The sequence below is a fragment of the Conger conger genome, chromosome 6 (assembly GCF_963514075.1).
Source record: "Conger conger chromosome 6, fConCon1.1, whole genome shotgun sequence".
NCBI lineage: Eukaryota > Metazoa > Chordata > Actinopteri > Anguilliformes > Congridae > Conger > Conger conger.
The window spans coordinates 6,201,750-6,213,712 of NC_083765.1; the positions used below are offsets into that span (position 1 = coordinate 6,201,750).

The 11,963-nt window shown below is 46.7% G+C and overlaps 1 protein-coding gene across 1 annotated transcript; it reads left to right on the forward strand.

The window, feature by feature from the left end:
- The first annotated feature begins 6,983 nt into the window (after positions 1-6,983).
- sult5a1 (sulfotransferase family 5A, member 1) lies at positions 6,984-11,306 on the forward strand. The gene is made up of 6 exons (XM_061246082.1): positions 6,984-7,169; positions 8,888-9,096; positions 9,417-9,543; positions 9,657-9,754; positions 9,911-10,091; positions 10,664-11,306. The coding sequence occupies exons 1-6, from the start codon at positions 7,031-7,033 to the stop codon at positions 10,846-10,848; spliced, it is 939 nt and encodes a 312-aa protein (XP_061102066.1). The 5' UTR covers positions 6,984-7,030; the 3' UTR covers positions 10,849-11,306.
- Positions 11,307-11,963: the final 657 nt, after the last annotated feature.

An 11,963-nucleotide genomic window follows, 5' to 3' on the forward strand; every position in this document is an offset into this window, starting at 1 on the left:
GCCCTGGAACTCAGCGAAGGCAGCGCTGTCCGCCATATCGCTCGGGCTAGCCACGTTAGCTTACGTGATATTTGTTTGCCAACGTTACCGTATTTTCGTGGGAGTGTCATGTGATCGCCAGGATGGGTGGCCGTCCATAAACCAGTCTCTGCGTTCGAGGGCGGACTTCGAGCGCCCATTACCTTCTGGGAAACACAGGCTTGAGATGTCACTGGATGTGTTTGTCCTGAGAGGTTTTTGCCCCATACTTAGGAAACGGCTACGCCGACAGTGATTTTAAAGGCATACACACAGAATGTAAGCATCTTAAATCTCAAATAATCTCAATTGAAACCAGTGTGACAGTGCTCCTTTAAAAGAACATACGATATCTCTCACAGTTTTCGGGAAGGCTGTGACTGACGGCCGTTTTCCCTCCCTGTCGCTCACCCAGACTTCTGGCGGTGAAACGCGAAGGATTGTGGGTGTTTCTGGCACAGTCTGTGGACGACCCCGATCTGCTCGAGGGTCTGACGTTCGGCGTCCTTCTGCTGCGTGTCACATGGTACACGGGCTGCCCTGAGCTGTGTGGAATCGGGGGGGAAGGGTCAGCTCGAAGCTCGAAGCTAAATTTGACAGATTTGAGGAAATGTTCATAGAGGTACTTTTCGTGTTAAAGTTCGTTTGTTTCCTCACAGTATCGACGGCTGGAAAAGGGAACAGGCTGAACACAAGCCCACCCATGAAAGGAGAAGGACACAGCTGCAGCTCAAATGTACTATTTTAGGAGGCTGTCCGGGTTGCTAGGCGATGGTTAAGCGTGTACGTGTGCTTTTCTGTCTGTGGTGTGCGTGTGCGTGTGCGTGTGCATGTGCGTGTGTGCCTGCGTGCGTGCGCGTGTGTGCGTGTGTGTATGACAACACTCTAACGTCATACTCCACAGTCATGGGTTTATTATGCAGAACAATACACATGACAATGGTGTCAGTATCAAACACTGAGTCAGCATACTCCCCCCTCATCTAAACATGTGCGTTTGACCAGCTTGCATTGTTGCACATGGAAACCCTGTGTAATTCTGAGCATGGGAATACGAGTGGAAAAATGTGGCAGGGGGAGAACTAAAAACAGCAAACAATCAAGGGCCCCATATCACAGCTCAGGACAAAATGGCGTGTCGTCCTTGCGGCTAAGGGTATGACCGGAGCCCAAAATGCGAACAGTGTGCTTTCTTGCGCTCTCACAATCCTGCCCGGGGTTTTTCAAGAGTGAAAAGTTTTTGAGGACGCCATTACTTAAAGAAACAGGCAGGTCGGGGTGCTGTCGGGCGAGAGCCGAGCGTGTCTCTTTCTTGCCTGTCGATCGGAGATTCTGGGATTCCAATATAGTAAAACATTCATTAATTTACAGTTTACTGTAAATTTCCCACACTCAGTCATGACATCTATTGTGAGAGGCAAACCAACAGATCAAAAGTTTCTTTAGCTGCTTGGCTTGAAATATTTGTGGATGCAAAAATAGAGGAAAGGGAAACACATAATATTTGTATTTAGCAATGCTCCAAGTTGTTTGTGTTTTGTAGTTCATTGTACATTGAGTGACAAAGTAGTCTTATGGGGAAAGCATGCGCTGTAGTTATGGCAGCAAGAGTCACTTTTGGGTGAAATATTACAGTTTTTTACAATCGTTTTCACACTTGTCTCAATACCATGTCCACTCTTTTTCAAAACTCTTCACACAGTGTCCTATTGAGACACACACCTGAGCACATCAGTTAACCTTCGGTGCAAAATGCACTTCAACCACCAAAACGCATTTGTCACTCAATGTTCAATGAACTACAAAACTGGTTTGCCTCTCACAATAGATGTCATGACTGAGTGTGGTAAATTTACAGTAAACTGTAAATTAATGAATGTTTTACTATATTGGAAACTCAGAATAACAATTTTTACTGTGTAATGTAAAACAATATATGATAAAGAAAAAATTAACAAAAGCAACTGTATTCTTCAGAGGGTTTACAGTTTGTTCTCACAGTGCAATATACTGTAGGCATAAACATTCTTCCCCTTCCCCCTGTGTGACTGTGTGAGGTAACCCCTGGGTCCTGTAGTGAGTCAAAGACAAATGTGCACTGCTTTTTCTGGAGACTTCTCAAATCACAGTACTGCTGTAATATACACAATTGAACTGAATTGAACTCCTTCAGTCAGAATGCTGTAAATACTGTATAATACCTGTTGGTTTGCCTGAACATCCTCACTATTGAAGCCACTGTGGATCTAGGCAAGTTTGGTTGAACCCTCAACCTGCTTCCCTCAGGGACAGACCATGATTTACCATCAGACACAACTGTTCTTGCTCTTCCGCGACGTCTTCTTCCTCTACCTCTGGCTGCATCCATTTTCCCCACCAAGGCTAAAGAATGCAAATGCCAATCCAAAGGTGGCCCCTTTTGTATATGTGGTAACGGGGCACAAACAACAAACACCTGGGTAGGTTGTTCACTGAAATGACAGCCAGGTGTTTCAACAGTACATCTACAGCAGTAATAGTGGAAAAACCTCTTCAGTGACAACTACATCTATATTTACCCTATATACATGCACATTTCAATGCAAGTATGATCACTTTTGTATAGATGGTAACAAGGCTGCAAACAAAAAAAATTGAATAAACTGAATAAACTTTCTGCTCAGAATGATCTGTCTTATGTATTTCAAGCATGTAGTTTAATTGTTCTGCCAAAATGCAGCATATTTTCTTCCACAATGATCAGAATTGTATTGGGTTTTGAACGGAAAGTTAACTGTTTTGAACATGTCTAAATGTCTGCAAAATTTGCTGTATTTGTACAAACTTTTGCTGGTAGTGAACACTGACTGAGAGAGGTATTCATGAATTTTGGAAGAAGTGGTGATTGAATGCCTTTAGTATGAAAGCAATGCAAAAATATCCACAGTTTAGTTCACATGGTCTAATGATATGGTGAATGTGTTAAGTGTTTTGACACACACAGTTATGACAAAGCTGGCAGGAAGGTGACAGTAACGCAAATAACTACACATCACAACAGTGGTATGCAGAGGAGCATCTCTAAACACACAACACATCAAACCTCTAAGTAGATAGGCTACAGCAGCAGAAGACCAATGTATGGAGGCATTTGTATTAAGCTGTGTCTTAATCTCAGACGGGTTTGAATGGGATAAGCTCATTTTACACTCGACATCACTCCCCCTGCCGAGGAGACTGATCTTATGCGCAAATGTACAGCACGTCATAGTTGTCTCGGCCAGAAACAAGCCTGATGTTGACATCATGTCAAACAAATATGATGTACTGGAGATGCGTCTCAGGCAGTGGGCACATTGCTCCCGGGGGAATTGTCTCCTGCTTAGTCTAATCAACTGTAAGTCGCTTTGGATAAAATTATCAGCTAAATAACGTGTGAGATGTGTCTCAAGCAACGGGCGGGCAGAGTCTCAGGATGATTGGTAAATGGTTGGCATTTATAAAGCGCTGTACAATTGATGCTTCTCATTCACCCATGTATACACACACTCACACACCAACGGCGACTGGCTGCCATGCAAGGCGCCAACCAGCTCGTCAGGAGCATTCAGGGATTAGGTGTCTTGCTCAGGGACACTTCCACACTTCGGGGGATCGAACCGGCAACCCTCCGACTGCCAGACGATTGCTCTTACAGCCTGAGCCAATGAGACGACTGCTCTCACAGCCTGAGCCAATGAGACGACTGCTCTCACTGCCTAAGCCAATGAGACGACTGCTTTTACTGCCTGAGCCAATGAGACGACTGCTCTTACTGCCTGAGCCAATGAGACGACTGCTCTTACAGCCTGAGCCATGTCGCCCCAGGCAGAAGTAGTAGAAATAGCTTCGTAGCGAGTTATAAAGTTTGGAGCCAGCCATATGCAAGCAGGGGGGACGTTGCGACGTGACATTGTGCATGCCCTACCAGTCTAACCCACATTTTAACCCCTTCTGACAGATTTAGCGCTAATATCTGTCATTATGCCAAGGAATAACGTGTGACCGCAGATCCTATGAAAGCAGAAGTATGAAAAGTCCGAAAAATATCAAATTAAACGGAAGCTTCTTAAGCATCCTATGTAGAAATGGAGTAAAGTAAAGGAATATTGAGCTTTCATCACAATGTTATGGTTCACAGTTCATATGCCATCGTTTACCATATATTATATGACTATTGGTAATGCCATTGGACTGTTGGAAACTATTGGCTGATCTTAATTATGCTATTGTAAACAAAGGTGTGTGTGACATAGGCTTTCCGTTGTGATGGCTATAGTTTCGATGTGTGATGTCACTGGAAGGCAAACAAAACCGCTTCTTCCCCACCTTTGTGATGTTACTGTAAATCTGAATTCCTCTCTGTCATCTGGGGAAGACTGTTGCATAATTCCAGGTAGTTATTTCTTTTGATGGCGCACTGAGGTTCCACCTTGCCGCCGAGTAAGGGCGTTTTCACACTTTCAGCGGTCGATCATGAGGGAGGATTAAAGAGGCTTGTGAGGAAACAAAGCAGGGCAGTTCCTGTAAAGGCATGCACAAAAATATGCTGGTATAGTAAGTACAATACACGTACAATACATATTCTTTCCAATACACGTAATGCAATACAACACATATAAGAACAAATTCAGTGAAATCTAAGCAATACAAATTCTTTCCAAGATGTACCGTATGTAAACATAATACATACAATAGTGTCTCCCGCTTAGTCTAATCAACTGTATGTCGCTCTGGATAAGACCATCTGCCAAATGCCATTAATGTAATTTAAGGTGATGTATGCGGTGGAATTGACCACTATGTGAAGTGTTGTGGCTCCTTTCTGGTTTTTCCACATCTGGTGGTTCCACTCATTTCTGCTTTTTTGTCTGGGTCAAGTAGTCCAGGTGTGGTTTTTTTGCGAGTGGGAGTTTCGAAAGATTAACTTGGAAGCAGAAGTGATGTGTAATCTTTTTATGTTTGGTGTTTTTTTTTTCTGTTTGGGATTCAAGCGAACGTGATGGCGGAATTCCCCTGACGGGGCGGAGGGGCCGCGTGGGAGTTTGTGGAATCGGTGGGTGTGCAGCACGGTGCAGGATTCTTACGCCATCTGTCGTGAGGCGCCTCGCGTCCACTGTCTCGCCCTCTCTCTTAACGCCACTGTCTCGCCCTCTCTCTTAACGCCACTGTCTCGCCCTCTCTCTTAACGCCACTGTCTCGCCCTCTCTCTTAACACCACTCTCTCGCCCTCTCTCTTAACACCACTCTCTCGCCCTCTCTCTTAACGCCACTCTCTCGCCCTCTCTCTTAACGCCACTCTCTCGCCCCCTCTCTGTTAACGCCACTCTCTCGCCCTCTCTCTTAACGCCACTGTCTCGCCCTCTCTCTTAACGCCACTGTCTCGCCCTCTCTCTTAACGCGACTCTCTCGCCCTCTCTCTTAACGCCACTCTCTCGCCCTCTCTCTTAACGCCACTGTCTCGCCCTCTCTCTTAACGCCACTGTCTCGCCCTCTCTCTTAACGCCACTCTCTCGCCCTCTCTCTTAACGCCACGCGCTCTCCCTCTCTCTTAACACCACTCTCTCGCCCTCTCTCTTAACACCACTCTCTCGCCCTCTCTCTTAACGCCACTCTCTCGCCCTCTCTCTTAACACCACTCTCTCGCCCTCTCTTAACGCCACTGTCTCGCCCTCTCTCTTAACACCACTGTCTCGCCCTCTCTCTTAACGCCACTCTCTCGCCCTCTCTCTTAACGCCACTCTCTCGTCCTCTCTCTTAACGCCACTCTCTCGCCCTCTCTCTTAACGCCACTGTCTCGCCCTCTCTCTTAACGCCACTGTCTCGCCCTCTCTCTTAACGCGACTCTCTCGCCCTCTCTCTTAACGCCACTGTCTCGCCCTCTCTCTTAACACCACTCTCTCGCCCTCTCTCTTAACGCCACTGTCTCGCCCTCTCTCTTAACGCCACTCTCTCGCCCTCTCTCTTAACACCACTCTCTCGCCCTCTCTCTTAACGCCACTCTCTCGCCCTCTCTCTTAACGCAGGTCTATCCCGATTTCCCGCAACCTCTGGTAGCGCTCTGATAGTGCCTCTTATAATGCACAATTTCGCCAAGCCAGAGAGGTGGAAATGAGTAAACGAAGTCGGCTGCCTGTCCTGAATGACGAGAAAAGAGGTTGCAGTTGTGACATTTCCTCTGTGAAATCAGATATGTAAATTCATTACGTTCGGTCCATGTCATTTGGCTGACGCTTTTATCTAAGGCGACTTATAGTTGATTAGACAATCCTCCTAAGGTGCATCATTGGGCCCAATGGCTGTGTGGATCTTATTGTGGCTACACCGGGGATCGAACCACTGACCTTGCTTGTCCCAGTCATGTACCTTAACCACTACACTAGAAGAAGGGTGTCGGATTAACCATTCGCCAGATCATGCGCTGGCCACAACTTAATGTCCTGTCTGGGTGAGCCTGCTTAGCTCAAGGGTTAGCCTGAGCTTCACAACTGGTGGGTTGATTGATCGTTGGTAGTTTTAATTTAAGATAGTTACTTGTGAATATTTGGTTGCCATACAGAAAACTAATATTTGAAGATACGTGTTAACCCCTTAAGTATCACCCCTTTTATTGACACAAGCTTAAAAATAACATACCCAAAAATAAAATGGTCACTATTCTTGAACCCTTTTTACTACAGATATAAACCTGGTCTCTTCTAAAAGGTAGCTCTTTGCTGTTTCCTTTCCAAGGCTCAAACACAGTCGCTTTGGATAAAATTATCAGCAAAATAACATGTAATGCAATGTAATTTTGAAAAAGGTCATAAAATCCCGACATAATGCGAGGTTTGAAAGGTTAGGCGGTCCAGCCGGTTCCATGGAAGGCTCATATTTAATTCCTTCCCCTGTCGTCGTAAGCCCTCCCACATTGTTCCTCTTCTCGCTTATAACCCCAGACGAGCCTCTCCTCAGCACAACTTCCTCCGCGACGCACACTTCAGCACATGCAGCCATGGCCAGACTCGACGTCACCGAGACCTTCCGCCAGATCACCTTCCCTGGGCACCTGCACACTCAGGAGTCCCTGAGGTACGCCACGGACTTCCAGTTCAGGGACACGGACACACTCATTGTCACCTACCCCAAATCCGGTAAGTCCCAGGCAGGCTCTGCGGGAAAGGGGGGGGTGGGGGGGGGGGGGGGGGTACTCTGTTTCTTCCTTTCCAGAATCTTCCAGAATTTTCAAACATTTTCCGGAGCTGGATTAATTTTACAGTGGTCGGCTCTTGATGTACCGAGACGCCGTTGTTCAGGGTTCAAGCTGAGGGTTGGTCTGCGTACGAGTTCTAACATGCAGGTCCAGGTGATGTTTTTTTCACACGGTCGAGATTACAGGGCACCGACACACAGAATGACCGGGGGGGAAACAGCGTGTGTACAGCATTAGAGAGGAATCTGCGTGTGGCAGGGTTCTCTTTTGAAGCGGATGCAGCTTTTCTCAGGTCCTTTGATGTCGCTCTTCAGGGTGTTCCCCAGGGCTTTTTGAGTCTCTTCCTATCTCGAGATGGAACAAAAACATCTAAGCAAAAAAAAAAAAAAAAAAAAGATGAAGAAGAATGATTTTTTTTTGTACACAGTTGAGGACACGATGAGGCAGAGACTGCTGCAGTAATTAGAGAAACATAATGTGGTATAATCCTGAATACCTTTCAGAGATTGTTGTGGTAATTGGAGCCAGAACTAATTCAGTATAATCCTGAATACCTTTCGGAGATTGTTGTGGTAATTGGAGCCGGAACTGATTCAGTATAATCCTGGATACCTTTCAGAGATTGTTGTTGCGGTAATTATTACACCTGGCTTAATAGAATGCTTAACACTTTTAAGTACTGCAGGGCTTAATGGCCAGTTCTTGTCACCATGAGCGACATAATTAAAACTGTGCCTTTTAAATAGGTCATGAAGTTACCACCAATACCATGGCTGTAAATGAAGCGTGAAAAACACAAAATATCACACAGGGTGGAGCCATTTCCAGAAAGAGGATGCAAATATCATGATGGTGTTAAAACATACTCAGCACTATATTCACCCTATAGAGTAAAATAAGTAATATTGTGCTGTTTGGTACTGTGCAGACATTATGCTAAAGTTTATCAGTGTAAAGTGGAAAGTCAAAAACTAAATACATGAAGCCACTTAGTTCATTAAAAAGCATCAAACACAGTTAAATACATTGTTTATACTCTTTCATCTCTCTTGCCTTTTTAAAGCTGTATCTTGCCTTTTGAAAGTTTCCTTCGTGTTATTTTTAGGTCAGTGTTGGGTTTGGGGTGTGGATGTTTCTTGTGTGTTTCCGTTGTCTTCTTTGTGTTGTTTTGAGTCGGCTACTTGTTTTCCTCTAGTCAGTTTCTGGTCGTTGGTTTTGTTTGTTCTGCATTAAATGGCCTGTGATGCTTTGTTGTGGAGCCACAATAAAGATGGGTTCAAATTCTTTCTCTCTCTCTCTGCCCGCCCGCCCCTCTCTCCCCCTCTCTCTCTCCCCCTCCCTCTCCCGCCTGCCCCCCCCATTTCTCTCTCTCTGCCTCTCTCTCCCTCTACCTCTCTCTCTCTCTCTCTCCCCCTCTCTCTCCCCCTCTCTCTCTCCCCCTCCCTCTCCCGCCTGCCCCCCCCATTTCTCTCTCTCGCCCTCTCTCTCCCTCTACCTCTCTCTCTCTCTCTCTCTCCCCCTCTCTCTCTCTCTCTCTCTCCCCCTCTCTCTCTCTCTCTCCCCCTCTCTCTCCCTCTCTCTCCATCTCTCTCTCTCCCTCTCTCTCCCTCTCTCCCCCCCTCTCTCTCTCTCTCTCTCTCTCTCTCGGTTGGTGTGCAGGGACCACATGGATGCAGCAGGCTCTCACGCTGCTGTTCAGCCGAGGGGATGCCACCCTCGCCCAGTCTGTGCCTAACTGGGCCCGCGCCCCCTGGCTGGAGCAGTACTACTGCCCCGAGGTCCTGAAGGCCGCCCAGGGCCCCCGCATCATCACCACCCACCTGCCCCACCACCTGCTGGCCCCTGCCCTCCAGGGCTCCAAGGCCAAGGTAGGACCCTGCTAACTCAGGAACCTTGCATAGATAGCCCTGCATAGATGCTCAGTATGTTTTCAGTAGAGAGTCAAGAAAGGAGTCTCGAGACCTTACGACAGCCTCCATTAAGTATCCGGACAGCATACAAGGACGGCCTATAGCCGAGTGGCTAAGTTGCTTGACTGTGACCTGGAGGGTGGGCGGTTCAAGCCCCAGTTTAGATCAGTTAAGCCGACACACTTTGGATAAAAGTGTTCAGCCCAATGACTGTAATAATATGTAATGGCGTGCAGTGTTCAAGTGTTCAACGGCCGCGCTTATTCTCCCTTCTCAAGGTAATCTACGTGGCCAGAAACCCGAAGGACGTCGCCGTGTCATATTACCACTTCCACAAGATGGCGAACTTTCTGCCCCAACCTCGCTCCTTCGCCGAGTTCCTCGACGAGTTCATGGCCGGCACGCGTACGTGGACTCTTTCTCGTCCCGCTGTTTCTGAGTTTCCCCGTGACTCGGGCTGTGCCGCGGTAGAACCCCCCCGAATTTGAGTTTGACGCTTCAATTTGTCTCTCCTGCAGTGCATTATGGGTCTTGGTTCGAGCACGTGAGAGGCTGGACCCGTACAGCAAAAGACAATTCGAACTTCTTCTACATCACCTACGAGGACATGTGGCAGGTGAGACATGTCGGTTCCTATATGGGTCTTCTGTCGGGACAGGTGACCTCCAGCCCTACAGCCCACATTGCACTGTTGCTGTGACTGTGACATATCACATAACACATTATATACACAGCGTAACATTATCGTCTTTCTTTCTTCTTCTTCCCATAGGACCTGAGAGGCTCGCTGGCGCGGATCGGCACTTTCCTGCAGTGCCCCCTGGAGGCCGAAGAGTTGAACAGCAGCCTGAGACACTGCAGTTTCAGCAGCATGAAGGACAACGCCATGGTCAACTACACCCAGATCCCCGATGAGATCATGGACCACAGCAAGGGGCAGTTCATGAGGAAAGGTGTGGCAGAGCTTTGTTTTTCATGGGGTGAGGGGGGCCAGGTGACCGGACGGGGAGCTCCCGGGCACTGTTGCTCTGAAGAGCGACGAGACAGGACTAGAGAAACCTCGTATTTAAAATCTCGAAAACGTCCGCGAGCGTTGGCTAGGCGGTCCACGCCAAAGCGCCGAGTAAACAAATAAACCGCTGTTTCCATGACGACCCGAGTTAACTGTAGCAGTAAATCATGAATTGTTTTAAAACTCCGGTGCTTAAGATTCGACGCGCTCAGTTTTCAAAACGCCGGCCGGAGACAGTCGACGGTCTGAAACCTAAAAGACAGTTCACACCGATTAAACTTTCTTCTAAAGACGCTGTGAAACTGCCTCTGTCAGGTTCCGTGTTTTTCATGTCCTAGGTTTTGTCTAAGTTGTTAGCCTTTCCATGTACTGTTACCCTCTGCGCTTTCCGTAGGCTGTCCGTCTCCCCGTTCATTCCCATTCATACGTTTCACCTGTTTTCACTTCCTGGTTCTCATGCGCACCTGAATCTGATCTGTCTGACTTGTGAACATCCGCGTTTGTGACTTTCAGGTAAAATCGGAGACTGGAAGACCATGTTCACAGTGGAGCAAAGTCAGCGATTTGACCAGGTCTTTCAGTCCGAGATGCAGGGCTCGCAGCTGAGCTTTGTGTGGGGGTGTCCGGGGCACCTTGAGCCCGTCGAACCCCTGGAAACTCGGACCAGTGTGGAGAACCCCATCGTCAGCGTGGCCTGATCATCCTGCGGCATCTCACTTTCCACCATTTTATGACTGTTAGCACACTGTATACCTACCTGAGAGCTATCCACTCTGTGCCCCTCACCAATCTGTCAGAAACCTCTTTCTTTTACATTTGTTATTTAGCTGCTGCTTTTATCCAAAGCAACTTACAGTTGATTAGACTAAGCTGGAGACAAGCCTCTCCTGGTGTAATGTGGGGTTAAGAGCCTTGCTCAAGGTCCCACAACAGCTGTGCAGATATTATCTCACCACTGAAATTTAGCATTTGTTCACTTGACCTTTCTTCAGAATAGTTTTTTACTTTCTATAATATTTATTTTTTAAATATTGTCTGCCACTGTCTATGTTTTAGAGAAATGTGTCTACTTGTTTTTGACATTTTGTGATGTGCAATATGCTGTATGTGTAAATAAGTTGAAGGTAATCCCTATATTAAATTATTGACATATTCATGAATGACTCAGTTTGATTGATGTATGATTTAGCGTGATTGGTGGATGATGCAGTTTGATTGGTGGATGACTCAGTTTGATTGGTCGACGATTTAGTGTGATTGGTGGATGATGCAGTTTGATTGGTGGATGACTCAGTTTGATTGATGAATAAAACCCAGGGATGGGGGGGAACTGACGGAGATTTTTTTGGAGCAAAGACAAAAAGATTGACTCTATTTTTACGTTTGAGCACAGACTGGACATACACTTTATGGATCAAACCACTATACCAAGCCCAAATTCATTGTATGGTTTTCATTCACAGTGCACTGTGTTTGGTTTAATTCTCTGAAACCTCACCTACAGTACACTGTTTTTGGTTTTAATTCTTTGAATTCAAGCAGTCTTAGCCTAGTTGTTTCCAATCCAATGCCATGACATCCTCAATGGGCTTTACTTAATCAATCATCCATCCATCCATTCATTCATTCATTTTCCTAACCCGCTTATCCTGAACAGCCTCACCCAGCATACATTGGGCAAAAGGCAGGAATACACCCTGGACAGGTCGCCAGTCCATTACAAGGCACATACACCATTCACTCATACACTCATACCCTCATACCCTCATACCCACGGGCAATTTAGACTCAGAGTACCCGGAGTACCCGGAGT